Source organism: Symphalangus syndactylus, chromosome 19, assembly GCF_028878055.3.
Source record: "Symphalangus syndactylus isolate Jambi chromosome 19, NHGRI_mSymSyn1-v2.1_pri, whole genome shotgun sequence".
Classification (NCBI taxonomy): Eukaryota; Metazoa; Chordata; class Mammalia; order Primates; family Hylobatidae; genus Symphalangus; species Symphalangus syndactylus.
The window spans coordinates 50,132,608-50,150,659 of NC_072434.2; the positions used below are offsets into that span (position 1 = coordinate 50,132,608).

The window sequence follows — 18,052 nt, forward strand, 5'->3', positions numbered from 1 at the left end:
TAAAATGCAGTTCCTTACAGCCAAGGTACTTCCTGATTCCTCCCCTTTTCCATACTGTTCTTCCTTGTAACTGTATAAAATTAGGATTTTTAAAAATTACGGTAAAAATGCTTGGTGTGGTGACTCATACCTATAATCCCAGTGCTTTGGAAGGCTGAGGTGGGAGCAGGAGTTCGAGTTTACAGTGAGCCGTGATTGCACCACTGCACTCCAGCCTGGGTGACTGAACAAGAACCTGTCTCTTCAAAATAAATAAATAAATAAAAATATTATGGTAAAAATATATAGAACATAAAGTTTATCAGTTTAATTTTAAGTGTACATTTCTGTAGCCTTAAGTATATTCACAGTGTCCTGAAAACAAGCCTTTTAAAACTACTTTTAAAATGAAGTATTTATATGCCAAAATATGACATTATTTATTTTATGAATTTAACAAAAAGCTTATTGCATTGTTTTACAAAGATTTAGTGTTTCTGGTATATGTAGTTCCTATTTTATTCACTTTCTCTGCTTTATAATATTATTCAGTTCTTACCTCTTTGAAATCCATTCTCACAAAATAAAGCAATTTTAAAATTAAAATTAGGTGGTTTAATTCTATTGCTTATGATCAAATAAAACATTTCCCTGGCTTTTTCTTGCACGTAGACATAATCCAAGTATTTTTTTCCCGTGACCTACAAATCTCTGAATGATTTGGTCTTTTCCACTTCTCCAACATCATCATCTGCAATCGTTACTACATCCCTTTCTCTCTGCACTGACAGCTTCTTCCAAGCTTTTTTCTGCCTCCAGCCCTTTGAATTTTCTCTTTTCTTTTCTTGATCTTGATATAGCTGAGTCTTTTTCTTTATTAAAATTGTAGACACAGCAGCATCTCCTCAAAGAAGTCTTTCTTCACTGCGTGAATTTGCAACCTTTGCCTCCTCCATGCTGCTGATACACACTCTGTTTCTTTTTAATTCTGTTTTATTTACTCAACAACATAGCCACAATCCAACTCTGTATGTAGGTAATTGTGTATGAATAATTTAAATCTTTATATACCAAATTTAGCAAAGTTAGCTCTCAGAAGAGGTGTGCGATTATGAAAGGATTTTTGTTATTTTTTTAAAAATCTATATGCTTTTGAACGGCAATATAGCATAATCTAAGGCTTTAATCCTGGCTCCAACACTTAATTGTGTGACCCTGGGCAAGTTTCTTAATCTCTTTGCTATGGAACAGATTGTTTTCCCCCCCAAAAATCATATATTGAAGCCTAACCCTCAATGTGATGGCATTTTGAGATGGAGTCTTTGGAAGGGAATTGGGTTTAGACAAGGTTATAAGGGTGGGGCCTTTGTAATTGGATTAGTGCCCTTGTAAGAAGAGACCAGAGAGCTTGACATCCCCTCTTCCCCAGTGTGGGTATACAAGCAAGAAGGTGGCCATCTGCAACCCAGGGTGAGAACCCTCACCAGAAACTGACCATGTTGGCACCTTGATCTTAGATTTTCAGTCTCCAGAACTGTGAGAAAATAAATATCTGCTGTTTAAGTCACCTGTTTCTGGTACTTTGTTATGGCAGCCTGAGGAGACTAAGACACTTTCTGTGCCTCATTTTTTCATATGTAAAATGAGAATAATTAATACTTACAGTAATCGGTTGTATTGATGATTGAATGATATAATAACATGGAGAGCATTTGGAATAGTGCCAGGCACTTGGAAAGTGCTACGGAAGTGTTTGCTACTATTACACCATTGCTATTGCCATTGCTTATTAGAATATTTTAAGATAACATTTTTCACTTTAGCTTGAATCGAAATTACCTAGAGGGTTTGTTGTAACACTGATTGTTGAACCTTATTTCCCGAGTTTTTGTGACAGTCGATCTAGGTTGGGGCTTGAGTATTTACATGTCTAACAGTTTTCAGATGATGTTTGTGCTGCTGATTCTCAGACCAAACTTTGAGAACTGTTATTTTTTATTTATTTTTAAGTTCTGGAGTACATGTGCAGGATGTGCAGGTTTGTTACATAGGTAAACATGTGCCATGGTGGTTTGCTGCACCTATCAACCCATCACCTAAGTATTAAGCCCAGCATGCATTAGCTATTTTTCCTGGTGCTCTCCCTTCCCCACACTCCCCCCAACGGCAGGCCCCAGTGTGTATTGTTTCCTTCCCTGTGTCCATGTGTTCTTATGGTTCAGCTCCCACTTATGAGTGAGAACATCCAGTGTTTGGTTTTCTGTTCCTGCATTAGTTTGTTGAGGATGATGGCTTCCAGCTGCATCCATGCTCCTGCAGAGAACATGATCTCATTCGTTTTTATTACTGCATAGTATTCCATGGTGTATATATACCATATTTTCTTTATCCAATCTATCATTGATGGGCATTTGGGTTGATTCCATGTCTTTGCTATTGTGAATAGTACTGCAATGAACATGTACGTGCATGTGTCTTTATAATAGAATGATTTCTATTCCTTTGGGTATATACCCAGTAATGAGATTGCTGTTTCGAATGGTTATTTCTGGTTCTAGGTCTTTGAGAAATCTCCACAATGTCTTCCACAATTATTGAACTAATTTACCCTCCCACCAACAGTGTAAAAGTGTTCCTATCTCTCTACAGCTTCACCAGCATCTGTTGTTTCTTGACTTTTTAATAATCGCCATTCTGACTGGTGTGAGATGGTATCTCATTGTGGTTTTGATTTGCATTTATCTGACGATCAGTGATACTGAGCTTTTTTTCATATGTTTGTTGGCCACATTAATGTCTTCTTTTGAGAAGTTTCTGATCATGTCCTTTGCCTACTGTTTAATGGGATTGTTTTTTTCTTGGAAATTTGTTTAAGTTCCTTGTAGACTCTGGATATCACACCTTTGTCAGATGGCTAGGTTGCAAAATTTTTCTCCCATCCTGTAGGTTGTCTGTTCACTCTGATGATAGTTTCTTTTGCAGTGCAGAAGCTCTTTAGTTTATTTAGATCCCATTTGTCAATTTTTGCTTTTGTTGCAATTGCTTTTGATGTTTTTGTCATGAAATCTTTGCTTGTGCCTATGTCCTGAATGGTATTGCCTAGATTTTCTTCTAGGGTTTGTATAGTTTTGGGTTTTACATCTAAGTCTTTAATCATCTTGAGTTAATTTTTGTATAAGGTGTGAGGAAGGGGTCTAGTCTCAGTTTTCTGCATATGGCTAGCCAGTTCTCGCAGCACTATTTATTAAATAGGGAATCCTTCACCCATTGCTTGTTTTTGTCAGGTTTGTTGAAGATCAGATGGTTGTTTAGGTGTTTGGTCTTATTTCTGAGTTCTCTATTCTGTTCCATTGGTCTATGTGTCTGTTTCTGTACTAGCACCATGCTGTTTTGGTTATTGTACCCTTTTAGTATAGTTTGAAGTTGGGTAGCATGATGCCTCCAGGTTTGTTCTTTTTGTTTAGAATTGTCTTGGCTATATGGGCCCTTTTTTGGTTCCATATGAATTTTTAAATAGTTTTTAAAAATAATTCTGTGAAGAATGTCTACTGTAGTTATATGGGAATAGCATTGAATGTATAAATTACTTTGGGCAGTATGGCCATTTTCACAATATTGATTCTTCCTATCCATGAGCATGGACTGTTTTTCCATTTGTTTGTGTCCTCTCTGATTTCCTTGAGCAGTGGTTTGTAGTTCTCCTTGAAGCGGTCCTTCACTTTTCTTGTTAGCTGTATTCCCAGGTATTTCATTCTCTTTGTAGCAATTATAAATGGGAGTTCATTCATTATTTGACTCTCTTCTTGTCTGTTGTTTGTGTATAAGAATGCTTGGGATTTTTGCACATTGATTTTGTATCCCGAGACTTTGCTAAAGTTGTTTATCAGCTTAAGAAGCTTTTGGGCTGAGACAGTGGGGTTTTTCTAGATATAGGATCATGTCATCTGCAAACCAAGACAATTTGACTTCCTCTCATCCTATTTAAATACCTTTATTTTTTCTCTTGTCTGATTGCCCTGGCCAAAACTTCTAATACTATGTTGAATAGGAGTGGTGGCTGGGCGCAGTGGCCCATGCCTATAATCCCAGCACTTTAGGAGGCCAAGGCAGGCAGATCACTTGAGGTCAGAAGTTCAAGACCAGCCTGGCCAACATAGTGAAACCCCGTCTCTACTAAAAATACAAAAATTAGCCAGATGTGGTGGCATGTGCCTGTAATCCCAGCTACTAGGGAGGCTGAGGTGGAAGAATCGCTTGAACCCAGGAGGTGGAGGTTGCAGTGAGCTGAGGTCGTACCACTGCACTCCAGTCTGAGTGACAGAGTAAGACTCTGTCTCAAAAAAAAAAAAAGGAGTAGCGGGGAGAGTGGTGAGAGAGGGCATCCTTGTTTTGTGCCAGTCTTCAAGGGGAATGCTTTCAGCTTTTGCCCATTCAGTATGTTATTGGCTGTGGGTTTGTCATAAATTGGCTCTTACTATTTTGAGGTGTGTTCCTTCAATACCTAGTTTATTGAGAGTTTTTACATGAAGCGATATTGAATTTTATCAAAGGCCTTTTCTGCACCTATTGAGGTAATAATGTGGTTTTTGTCTTTAGTTCTGTTTAGGGGATGGATTACGTTTATTGATTTGCGTGTGTTGAACCAGCCTTGCGTCTCGGGGTTGAAGCCTACTTGATCATGGTGGATAAGCTTTTTGATGTGCTGCCAGATTTGGTTTGCCAGTATTTTATTGAGGATTTTTGCATCGATGTTCATTAGGGATATTGGCCTGAAGCCTTCTTTTTTGTTGTTCTGTCTTTGCCAGGGTTTGGTATCAGGATGATGCTGACCTCATAAAATGAGTTAGGGAGGAGTCCTTTGCAGTTGTTTGGAATAGTTTTAGAGGAAATGGTGCCAGCTCTCTTTGTATCTCTGGTAGAATTCAGCTGTAAATCCATCTGATCCTGGGCTTTTTTGGTTGGTAGGCTATTTATTACTCCCTCGTTTTTAGAACGTGTTATTGGTCTATTCAGGGATTCAACTTCCTGGTTCAGTCTTGGGAGGATGTATATGTCCAGGAATTTATCTCTTTCTTCTAGATTTTCTAACTTACTTGCAGAGAGGTTGTTTGTAGTATATTCTCTGATGGTCGTTTGTATTTCTGTGGGGTCAGTGGTGATATCCCCTTTATCATTTTTTATTGTGTCGATTTGATTCTTCTCTTTTTCCTTCTTTATTAATCTAGCTAGTAGTCTTTTATTAAGTTTTTTTTAAAAAAAAAACACCTTCTGGATCTGTTAATTTTTTGAAGGGTTTTTTGTGTCTCTTTGTCTGGTTATTTCTTGTCTTCTGCTAGCTTTGGGTTTTTTGTTGTCGTTGTTGGTTCTCTAGTTCTTTTAGTTATGATGTTAGGATTTCAATTTGAGATCTTCCTAGCTTTTTTTTTTTTTTTTTTTTTTTTTTTTAGTCAGGGCATGGTGGCTCATTCCTGCAATCCAAGCACTTTGGGATGTTGTGTCAGGGGAATTACTTGAGGTCAGGAGTTCGAGACCAGCCTGGCCAACATGGTGAAATCTCATCTTTACTAAAAAAAAATACAAAAATTAGCCTGGCATGGTGGCACGTGCCTGTAATGCCAGCTACTCAGGAGGCTGAGGCAGGAAAATCACTTGAACCTGGGAGGCAGAGGTTGCAGTGAGCCGAGATCGTGCCACTGCACTCCAGCCTAGGCGACAGCAAGACTCTGTCTCAAAAAAAAAAAAAAAAAGATCTTTCTAGCTTTTTAATGTGGGCATTTAGTCCTATAAATTTCCCTGTTAACACTGCTTTAGCTGCATCCCAGAGATTCTGGTACATTGTCTTTTTGTTCTCATTAGTTTCAAAGAACTTCTTGATTTCTGCCCTAATTTCATTATTTACCCAACAGTCATTCAGGAGCAAGTTGTTCAATTTCCGTGTAGTTGTGTGGTTTTGAGTGAGTTTCTTAATCTTGAGTTCTAATTTAATTTCTCTGTGATCTGAGAGACTGTTTGTTATTCTTTCAGTTATTTTGCATTTGCTGAGGAGTGTTTTACTTCCGATTACGTGATCAGTTTTAGACTAAATGCAATGTGACACTGAGAAGATTGTTATTCTGTTGTTTTGGGATGGAGAGTTCTGTAGATATCTGTCAGGTCCACTTGTTTTAGAGCTGAAGAGAATTGTTATTTTTAAAGAAATTTTAAAAAGCTGAAAACAAGTGTTTTAGATTGAAAGAGCTAATAGTGTTTATTGCTTTGATAGGTTTCAACTTACTCTGCTGGCTTTTGTTTTTTTTTAAATGTTTCAAAATCTTTATTTTTTGCCTCAGAGATGTTGAATTTCTTTTTATTTATTTTTATGATACTTTTTAAGTTCTGGGGTACAGGTGCAGAACGTGCAGTTTTGTTACATATGTATACACGTGCCATGGAGGTTTGTTGCACCCATAAACCTGTCACCTACGTTAGGTATTTCTCCTAGTGCTGTCCCTCCCCTAGCCCCCCACCCGCCGACAGGCCCCAGTGTGTGATGTTCCCCTCCCTGTGTCCATGTGTTCTCATTGTTCAGCTCCCACTTCTGAGTGAGAACATGTGGTATTTCGTTTTCTGTTCTTGAGTTAGTTTGCTGAGTATGATGGTTTCCAACTTCATCCATGTCCCTGCAAAGGACATGAACTCATCCTTTTTTATGGCTGCATAGTATTCCATGGTGTATATGTGCCACATTTTCTTTCTCCATTCTATCTATCATTGATGGGCATTTGGGTTGGTTCCAAGTCTTTGCTATTGTGAATAGTGCTGCAATAAACATATGTGTGCATGTGTCTTTATAGTAGAATAATTTATAATTCTTTGGGTATATACCCAGTAATGGGATTGCAGGGTCAAATGGTATTTCTAGTTCTAGATCCTTGAGGAATCGCCACACTGCCTTCCACAATGGTTGAACTAATTTACACTCCCACCAACAGTGTAAAAGCGTTCCTATTTCTCCACATCCTCTCCAGCATCTGTTGCTTTCTGACTTTTTAATGATTGCCATTCTAACTGGTGTGAGATGGTATCTCATTGTGGTTTTGATTTGCATTTCTCTATTGATCAGTGATGATGGGCTTTTTTTCATATGTTTGTTGGCTGCACAAATGTCTTCTTTTGAGAAGTGATTGTTCATATCCTTTGTCCACTTTTTGATGGGATTGTTTATTTTTTTCTTGTAAATTTGTTTAAGTTCTTTGTAGTTTTGGTTATTAGCCCTTTGTCAGATAGATTGCAAAAATTTTCTCACATTTTGTAGGTTGCCTGTTCACTCTGATGATAGTTTCTTTTGCTGTCCAGAAGCTCTTTAGTTTAATTAGATCCCATTTGTCAATTTTGGCTTTTGTTGCCATTGCTTTTGCTGTTTTAGTCATGAAGTGTTTGCCCATGCCTATGTCCTGAATGGTATTGCCTGGGTTTTCTTCTAGGATTTTTATGGTGTTAGGTCTTATGTTTAAGTTTTTAATCCATCCTGAGTTAATTTTTGTTTAAGGTGTAAGAAGGGGTCCAGTTTCAGTTTTCTGCTTATAACTAGCCAGTTTTCCCAACACCATTTATTAAATAGGGAATCCTTTCCCCATTTCTTGTTTTTGTCAGGTTTGTCAAAGATCATATGGTTGTAGATGTGTGGTGTTATTTCTGAGACCTCTGTTCTGTTCCTTTGGTCTATATATCTGTTTTGGTACCGGTATCATGCTGTTTTGGTTAGTGTAGCCTCGTAGTATAGTTTGAAGTCAGGTAGTGTGATGCCTCCAGCTTTGTTCTTTTTGCTTATGATTGTCTTGGCCCTGCAGGCTCTTTTTTGGTTCCATATGAAGTTTAGTTTTTCCAATTCTCTGAAGAAAGTCAATGGTAGCTTGATGGGGATGGCATTGAATCTATAAATTACTTTGGACAGTATGGCCTTTTTCCTGATATTGATTCTTCCTATCCAGGAGCATGGAATGTTTTTCCATTTATTTGTGTCCTTTCTTATTTCCCTGAGCAGTAATTTGTAGTTCTCTTTGAAGAGGTCCTTCATACCCCTTGTAAATTGTATTCCTGGGTATTTTATTCTCTTTGTAGCAATTGTGAATGGGAGTTCACTCATTATTTGGCTCTCTGCCTGTTATTCTCTCTCACAAGGAATGCTTGTGATTTTTGCACATTGATTTTGTATCCTGAGACTTTGCTGAAGTTGCTTATCAGCTTAAGAAGATTTTGGGCTGAGACAGTGGGGTTTTCTAAATATACAATCATGTCATCTGCAGAGACAATTTGACTTCCTCTTTTCCTATTTGAATACCTTTATTTCTTTCTCTTGCCTGATTGCCCTAGCCAGAACTTCCAATGGGAGTGGTGAGAGAGGGCATCCTTGTCTTGTGCCAGTTTTCAAAGGGAATGCTTCCAGTTTTCGCCTATTCAGCATGGTATTGGCTGTGGGTTTGTCTTAAATAGCTCTTAGTATTTTGAGATATGTTCCGTCAATACCTAGTTTATTGAGAGTTTTTAGCATGAAGAGGTGTTGAATTTTGTCGAAGGCCTTTTCTGCATCTATTGAGATAATCATGTGGTTTTTGTCATTGGTTCTGTTTATGTGATGGATTACGTTTATTTATTTGCGTGTGTTGAACCAACCTTGCATCCCAGGGATGAAGCTGACTTGATCGTGGTGGATAAGCTTTTTGATGTGCTGCTGGATTCCATTTGCCAGTATTTTATTGAGGATTTTCACATCGATGTTGATCAGGGATATTTTCTTTTCTTTTGAAAAGAAAATTTTCTTTTTTTGTTGTGTCTCTGCCAGGTTTTGGTATCAGGATGATGCTGGCCTCATAAAGTGAGTTAGGGAGTTTTCCCTCTTTTTCTGTTGTTTGGAATAGTTTCAGAAGGAATGATACCAGCTCTTCTTTGTACCTCTGGTAGAATTCAGCTATGAATCCATCTGGTCCTGGACTTTTTTTGTTGGTAGGCTATTAATTACTGCCTCAGTTTCAGAACTTGAATATTGGTCTGTTCAGGGATTCGACTTCTTCCTGGTTTAGACTTGGGAGGGTGTATGTATCCAGGAATTTATTAATTTATTCTAGATTTCTAGTTTATTTGCATAGGGGTGTTTATAGTATTCTCTGATGGCATTTTGTATTTCTGTTGGATCAGTGGTGATATCCCATTTATCATTTTTTATTGCGTCTATTTGAGTCATCTCTCTTTTGTTCTTTATTAGTCTGGCTAGTGGTCTGTCTATTTTGTTGATCTTTTCAAAAAACCAGCTCCTGGATTCATTGACTTTTTGAAGGGTTTTTCATGACTCTATCTCCTTCAGTTCTGCTCTGATCATAGTTATTTCTTGTCTTCTGCTAGCTTTTGACTTTATTTGCTCTTGCTTCTCTAGTTCTTTTAATTGTGATGTTAGGGTGTCAATTTTAGATCTTTCCTGCTTTCTCATGTGGTCATTTAGTGCTATAAATTTCCCTCTCCACACTGCTTTAAATGTGTCCCAGAGATTCTGGTAAAGTGTGTCTTTGCTCTCATTGGTTTCAAGGAACATCTATTTCTGCCTTCCTTTCATTATTTACTCAGTAGTCATTCAGGAGCAAGTTGTTCAGTTTCCATGTAGTTGGGTGAGTTTCTTAATCCTGAGTTCTAATTTGATTGCACTGTGGTCTGAGAGACTGTTATGATTTCCTTTCTTTTGCCTTTGCTGAGGAGTGTTTTACTTCGAATTATGTGGTCAATTTTAGAATAGGTGTGATGAGGTGCTGAGAAGAATGTATATTCTGTTGATTTGTTGTGGAGAGTTCTGTAGATGTCTGTTAGGTCCGCTTGGTCCAGAGCTGAGTTCAAGTCCTGAATATCCTTGTTAATTTTCTGTCTCGTTGATCTAATATTGACAGTGGGGTGTTAAAGTCTCCCACTGTTATTGTGTGGGAGTCTAATTGTCTTTGTAGGTCTCTAATAACTTGCTTTATGAATCTGGGTGCTCTTCTGTCGGGTGCATATATATTTAGGGTAGTTAGCTCTTGTTATTGCATTGATCCCTTTACCATTATGTAATGCCCTTCTTTGTCTCTGTTGATCTTTGTTGGTTTAAAGTCTGTTTTATCAGAGACAAGGATTACAACCCCTGCTTTTTTTTTTTTTTGCTTTCCTTTTGCTTGGTAAATATTCCTCCATCCCTTTATTTTGAGCCTATGTGTGCCTTTGGCCATGAGGTGGGTCTCCTGAATACAGCACACTGATGGGTCTTGACTCTTTATCCAGTTTGCCAGTCTGTATCTTTTAATTGAGGCATTTAGCCCATTTACATTCAGGGTTAACATTGTTGTGTGTGAATTTGATCCTGTCATAGATGTTGAATTTCTTATCTAATTAGTGTTGAAATTTGGTAATGGGGATTTGAATTTATTTGGTTTTATTTTCTGTACATGATAAAAAAAGATAAAACCCATAGGAAAGAAATCTCTTGTATTTTTCTATATATTTTTTTGTTTTGGTGAATCTTTTTTCATTTGTTTAAAAGATATTCATAATTGCTTGTTGAAACATTTTTAATGATACCTGCTTTAAAATCCTTGTCGGGTCTATCTAGCATCTATGTCATCTTAGTATTGGTGTCTGATGATTGTCTTTTCTCATTTCAGTTGAGAGTTTCCTAGTATTGATATGATGAATAATTTTAAATTACATCCAGGACATTATAGTTACCGTGCGACTCTAGATCTTACTGAAATATTCTGTTTTAGCAGTGGGGGCCAGCGGTGCTGCTGTCAGGTAGAGGTGAAGGTCCACATTACCCACTCTGCCTCCTTTTACTTTCTAGGGTGGATCCAGTGAGGGGGCTCATTACTGGGTGAAGGTGGAATTTCAGGCTCCCCACGAGGCCTTTGCTGACCCCTTCCTGGTTGTGAGGGAGGGGGGCACCTTGTTACTGCTCCACATGGCCTCCACTGTCACCTCCGTTGGTTGGGGGCTTGTTATCACCAGGCAAGGGGCAGATTCTCAACTCTGTCTTTTTTGATAGCACCTCAATGTGTGTGGTGTGAGTTGGGGAGAGGGGTACCTCATTTCAGGCTGCTAAGGGTGGCTGCCTAGGCTCTCCATTCAGTGTAGCGAGGCGAGAGTGGGACCAAGATTTGTTCCCTTGTAGCTAGCTGGAATATTATTGTCTTTGGCCAGAGAGAGTAGGCTTTTCTTGGGGCTTTGTTTCTCCACTTCTTTTGGTGTTTCTGGGTTGCCATCCTCTCTAGCTCTCAGTCCAGGACATGTGAGGCAAAAGTAAAACCCAGAAAATGCTGCCTTGTCGTTTCTTGCATCCTGAGATCTCTAGCCTGTCATCATTTTTCTCTCTACCTTTCAGAGTCTTTGTGTTCATTTGTATGTCAGGTTTCAGAGTTTTTAGCTGTACTTAGCAGGAGGAATAGAGAGAATTTATGTACTTTTAAAAGTTATTTTTTATGAAATAACTTTGACATTCCTAGCAATTTACTTCTGAAAAAATGTTTTCGGCGTGGCGTGGTGGCTTACGCTTGTAATTGCAGCACCTTGGGAGGCCAAGGCAAGCAGATCAGCTGAGGTCAAGAGTTCAAGGCCAGCGTGGCCAACATGGTGAAACTCTGTCTCTACTAAAAATACAAAAATTAGCTGGGCGTGTCCCAGCTACTCGGGAGGCTGAGGCAGGAGAATCCTTTGAACCTGGGAGGCGGAGATTGCAGTGAGCCGAAATCATGCCACTGCACTCTGGCCTGGGTGACAGAGCGAGACTCCATTTAAAAAAAAAAAAAAGTTTTTGAATCCTTAAACCAACAGGCTTCTTTTGCTTGCAAATATTTTAAGACCCAATTAAAATATAATAGGAATGTTTAAAAAGAAATATTATAAGCCATTAAAATGATATTGTAAATTTGAATTTATTGACATGAAAAGAGATTCACAATGTAATAAATGAAAAACAGGTTTCAAAATAATGTTTGGCGTTAAGTATATACAAATGTGTATAAAAATATATGTACATAGATGAAGGTTTAGAATGATATAAGGGGATATATCTCTGGGATGATAGAAATTTTGTGTGTATTATTTTATGCTTTTTGCTCCTGGAGACTTTTAGTTCTTTTGTAGAAAACATTGCTTGATTTTGAAATAAGAATGAAATATAAAAGTTCTTAATTTATTTACAGTGAATAAAAATATATTTCACAATATTTTTCTCATTGGGATATTGTAATTTTTGTTTATTTTCAGAGTTCATAATCTACTTAAGCATCTGTGATCATTATATTTAATATCTTACAGGTTCCTCTACCTGGCATGAAATGGGTAGATAATCACAAAGGTGTTTTTAATGTTGAAGTTGTTGCTGTTTCATCTATCCATACACAAGTGAGTTTTAATAATTTTTATTATCAAATTTCACTTAAATAAATTGAACCTATTATCTAATACTTGTGATGTCAGTTTTGTTACCTGTCATAAATCTGTCATTGCTGTCAGATTTATGAGAATATATGTCAGTTAAAAACATACAATATTTAGAAGATTTTTTAAAAAAGAATCAACAAAATGTCATTGAATGTCAACAACAGCAAACATTTTTGTTTCAAAATGTCATTGACTTCATTTTGAACAGTTAAGTGACTTGTTTTTTCTTTCTTTTTTTTTATTATACTTTAGGTTTTAGGGTACATGTGCACAATGTGCAGGTTTGTTACATATGTATCCATGTGCCATGTTGATTTCCTGCACCCATTAACTCGTCATTTAGCATTAGGTATATCTCCTAATGCTGTCCCTCCCCCCTCCCCCCTCACCCCACCCCACAACAGTCCCCGGAGTGTGATGTTCCCCTTCCTGTGTCCATGAGTTCTCATTGTTCAATTCCCACCTATGAGTGAGAACATGCGGTGTTTGATTTTTTGTCCTTGCGATAGTTTACTGAGAATGATGTTTTCCAGTTTCATCCATGTCCCTACAAAGGACACGAACTCATCATTTTTTATGGCTGCATAGTATTCCATGGTATATATGTGCCACATTTTCTTAATCCAGTCTATTGCTGTTGGACATTTGGGTTGGTTCCAAGTCTTTGCTATTGTGAATAGTGCCGCAATAAACATACGTGTGCATGTGTCTTTATAGCAGCATGATTTATAGTCCTTTGGGTATATACCCAGTAATGGGATGGCTGGGTCAAATGGTATTTCTAGTTCGAGATCCCTGAGGAATCGCCACACTGACTTCCACAATGGTTGAACTAGTTTACAGTCCCACCAACAGTGTAAAAGTGTTCCTATTTCTCCACATCCTCTCCAGCACCTGTTGTTTCCTGATTTTTTAATGATGGCCATTCTAACTGGTGTGAGATGGTATCTCACTGTGGTTTTGATTTGCATTTCTCTGATGGCCAGTGATGATGAGCATTTCTTCATGTGTTTTTTGGCTGCATAAATGTCTTCTTTTGAGAAGTGTCTGTTCATGTCCTTTGCCCACTTTTTGATGGGGTTGTTTGTTTTTTTCTTGTAAATTTGTTTGAGTTCATTGTAGATTCTGGATATTAGCCCTTTGTCAGATGAGTAGGCTGCAAAAATTTTCTTCCATTCTGTAGGTTGCCTGTTCACTCTGATGGTAGTTTCTTTTGCTGTGCAGAAGCTCTTTAGTTTAATTAGATCCCATTTGTCAATTTTGGCTTTTGTTGCCATTGCTTTTGGTGTTTTAGACATGAAGTCCTTCCCCACGCCTATGTCCTGAATGGTATTGCCTAGGTTTTCTTGTAGGATTTTAATGGTTTTAGGTCTAACATTTAAGTCTTTAATCCATCTTGAATTAATTTTTGTATAAGGTGTAATGAAGGGATCCAGTTTCAGCTTTCTCCATATGGCTAGCCAGTTTTCCCAGCACCATTTATTAAATAGGGAATCCTTTCCCCATTTCTTGTTTTTGTCAGGTTTGTCAAAGATCAGATAGTTGTAGGCCGGGCGTGGTGGCTCACGCCTGTAATTCCAGCACTTTGGGAGGCCGAGGCGGGTGGATCACGAGGTCAGAAGATCGAGACCATCCTGGCTAACACAGTGAAACCCCGTCTCTACTAAAAATACAAAAAATTAGCCGGGCGAAGTGGCGGGCGCCTGTAGTCCCAGCTACGTGGGAGGCTGAGGCAGGAGAATGGCGTGAACCCCGGGGGGCGGAGCCTGCAGTGAGCCGAGATCGCGCCACTGCACTCCAGCCTGGGTTAAAGAGCGAGACTCCTTCTCAAAAAAAAAAAAAAAAAAAAAGATCAGATAGTTGTAGATATGCGGCATCATTTCTGAGGGCTCTGTTCTGTTCCATGGATCTATGTCTCTGTTGTGGTACCAGTACCATGCTGTTTTGGTTACTGTAGCCTTGTAGTATAGTTTGAAGTCAGGTAGGGTGATGCCTCCAGCTTTGTTCTTTTGGCTTAGGATTGACTTGGCGATGCGGGCTCTTTTTTGGTTCCATATGAACTTTAAAATAGTTTTTTCCAATTCTTTGAAGAAAGTCATTGGTAGCTTGATGGGGATGGCATTGAATCTATAAATTACCTTGGGCAGTATGGCCATTTTCACGATATTGATTCTTCCAACCCATGAGCATGGAATGTTCTTCCATTTGTTTGTATCCTCTTTTATTTCATTGAGCAGTGGTTTGTAGTTCTTCTTGAAGAGGTCCTTTACATCCCTTGTAAGTTGGATTCCTAGGTATTTTATTCTCTTTGAAGCAATTGTGAATGGGAGTTCACTCATGATTTGGCTCTCTGTCTGTGATTGGTGTACAAGAATGCTTGTGATTTTTGTACATTGATTTTGTATCCTGAGACTTTCCTGAAGTTGCTAATCAGCTTAAGGAGATTTTGGGCTGAGACAATGGGGTTTTCTAGATATACAATCATGTCATCTGCAAACAGGGACAATTTGACTTCCTCTTTTCCTAATTGAATACCCTTTATTTCCTTCTCCTGCCTGATTGCTCTGGCCAGAACTTCCAGCACTATGTTGAATAGGAGCGGTGAGAGGGGGCATCTCTGTCTTGTGCCAGTTTTCAGAGGGAATGCTTCCAGTTTTTGCCCATTCAGTATGATATTGGCTGTGGGTTTGTCGTAGAAAGCTCTTATTATTTTGAGATACGTCCCATCAATACCTAATTTATTGAGAGTTTTTAGCATGAAGGGTTGTTGAATTTTGTCAAAGGCCTTTTCTGCATCTATTGAGATAATCATGTGGTTTTTGTCTTTGGTTCTGTTTATATGCTGGATTACATTTATTGATTTGCGTATGTTGAACCAGCCTTGCATCCCAGGGATGAAGCCCACTTGATCGTGGTGGATAAGCTTTTTGATATGCTGCTGGATTTGGTTTGCCAGTATTTTATTGAGGATTTTTGCATCAATGTTCATCAAGGATATTGGTCTGAAATTCTCTTTTTTGGTTATGTCTCTGCCAGGCTTTGGTATCAGGACGATGCTGGCTTCATAAAATGTGTTAGGGAGGATTCCCTCTTTTTCTATCGATTGGAATAGTTTCAGAAGGAATGGTACCAGTTCCTCCTTGTACCTCTGGTAGAATTCAGCTGTGAATCCATCAGGTCCTGGACTCTTTTTGGTTGGTAAGCTATTGATTATTGCCACAATTTCAGAACCTGTTATTGGTCTATTCAGAGATTCAACTTCTTCCTGATTTAGTCTTGGGAGGGTGTGTTTGTCGAGGAATTTATCCATTTCTTCTAGATTTTCTAGTTTATTTGCATAGAGGTGTTTGTAGTATTCTCTGATGGTAGATTGTATTTCTGTGGGATCGGTGGTGATATCCCCTTTTTCATTTTTTATTGCATCTATTTGATTCTTCTCTCTTTTCTTCTTCATTAGTCTTGCTAGCGGTCTATCAATTTTGTTGATCTTTTCAAAAAACCAGCTCCTGGATTCATTAATTTTTTGAAGGGTTTTTTGTGTCTCTATTTCCTTCAGTTCTGCTCTGATTTTAGTTATTTCTAGCCTTCTGCTAGCTTTTGAATGTGTTTGCTCTTGCTTTTCTAGTTCTTTTAATTGTGATGTTAGGGTGTCAATTTTGGATCTTTCCTGCTTTCTCTTGTGGGCATTTAGTGCTATAAATTTCCCTCTACACACTGCTTTGAACGTGTCCCAGAGATTCTGGTATGTTGTGTCTTTGTTCTCGTTGGTTTCAAAGAACATCTTTATTTCTGCCTTCATTTCATTATGTACCCAATAGTCATTCAGGAGCAGGTTGTTCAGTTTCCATGTAGTTGAGTGGTTTTGAGTGAGTTTCTTAATCCTGAGTTCTAGTTTGATTGCACTGTGGTCTGAGAGACAGTTTGTTATAATTTCTGTTCTTTTACATTTGCTGAAGAGAGCTTTACTTCCAACTATGTGGTCAATTTTGGAATAGGTGTGGTGTGGTGCTGAAAAAAACGTATATTCTGTTGATTTGGGGTGGAGAGTTCTGTAGATGTCTATTAGGTCCACTTTATGTAGAGCTGAGTTCAATTCCTGGATATCCTTGTTAACTTTCTGTCCGTTGATCTGTCTAATGTTGACAGTGGGGTGTTAAAATCTCCCATTATTATTGTGTGGGAGTTTAAGTCCCTTTGTAGGTCACTCAGGACTTGCTTTATCAATCTGGGTGCTCCTGTGTTGGGTACATATATATTTAGGATAGTTAGCTCTTCTTGTTGAATTGATCCCTTCACCATTATGTAATGGCCTTCTTTGTCTCTTTTCATCTTTGTTGGTTTAAAGTCTATTTTATCAGAGACTAGGATTGCAACCCCTGCCTTTTTTTGTTTTCCAGTTGCTTGATAGATCTTCCTCCATCCCTTTATTTTGAGTCTATGTGTGTCTCTGCACGTGAGATGGGTTTCCTGAATACAGCACACTGATGGGTCCTGACTCCTTATCCAGTTTGCCAGTCTGTGTCTTTTAATTGGAGCATTTAGCCCATTTACATTTAACGTTAATATTGTCATGTGTGAATCTGATCCTGTCATTATGATGTTAGTTGGTTATTTTGCTCGTTAGTTGCTGCAGTTTCTTCCTAGCCTCGATGGTCTTTACAATTTGGCATGTTTTTGCAGTGGCTGGTACCGGTTGTTCCTTTCCATGTTTAGTGCTTCCTTCAGGAGCTCTTTTAGGGCAGGCCTGGTGGTGACAAAATCACTCAGCGTTTTCTTGTCTGTAAAGTATTTTATTTCTCCTTCACTTATGAAGCTTAGTTTGGCTGGATATGAAATTCTGGGTTGAAAATTCTTTTCTTTAAGAATGTTGAATATCGGCCCCCACTCTCTTCTGGCTTGTAGAGTTTCTGCCGAGAGATCAGCTGTTAGTCTGATGGGCTTCCCTTTGTGGGTAACACGACCTTTCTCTCTGGCTGCCCTTAACATTTTTTCCTTCATTTCAACTTTGGTGAATCTGACAATTATGTGTCTTGGAGTTGCTCTTCTCGAGGAGTATCTTTGTGGTGTTCTCTGTATTTCCTGAATCTGAATGTTGGCCTGCCTTGCTAGATTGGGGAAGTTCTCCTGGATAATGTCTTGCAGAGTGTTTTCCAACTTGGTTCCATTCTCCCCGTCATTTTCAGGTACACCAATCAGACGTAGGTTTGGTCTTTTCACATAGTCCCAAATTTCTTGGAGGCTTTGTTCATTTCTTTTTATTCTTTCTTCTCTAAACTTCCCTTCTCTCTTCATTTCATTCATTTCATCTTCCATCAGCGACACCCTTTCTTCCAGTTGATCGCATCTGCTACTGAGGCTTCTGCAATCTTTGCGTAGTTCTCGAAACTTGGCTTTCAGCTCCATCAGCTCCTTTAAGCCCTTCTCTCCATTGGTTATTCTAGTTATCCATTCTTCTAATTTTTTTTCAAAGTTTTTAACTTCTTTGCTATTGTTTTGAATTTCCTCTCATAGCTCAGAGTAGTTTGATCGTCTCAAACTTCTTCTCTCAACTCGTCAAAGTCATCCTCCATCCAGCTTTGTTCCGTTGCTGGTGAGGAACTGCATTCCTTTGGAGGAGGAGTGGTGCTCTGCTTTTTAG

At 38.5% G+C, this 18,052-nt stretch overlaps 1 protein-coding gene across 9 annotated transcripts in view; it reads left to right on the forward strand.

Annotated features, from left to right (window-relative positions):
• The window catches only part of DOCK7 (dedicator of cytokinesis 7), a 246,694-nt gene that overhangs the window by 118,230 nt on the left and 110,412 nt on the right, over positions 1-18,052 (forward strand). For all 9 annotated transcript variants that reach the window (XM_055235422.2, XM_055235423.2, XM_055235424.2 and 6 more), the window contains exon 19: positions 12,289-12,375. In XM_055235422.2, coding sequence (XP_055091397.1) covers positions 12,289-12,375 — 87 coding nt within the window. The remainder of the gene's footprint in view (positions 1-12,288; positions 12,376-18,052) is intronic.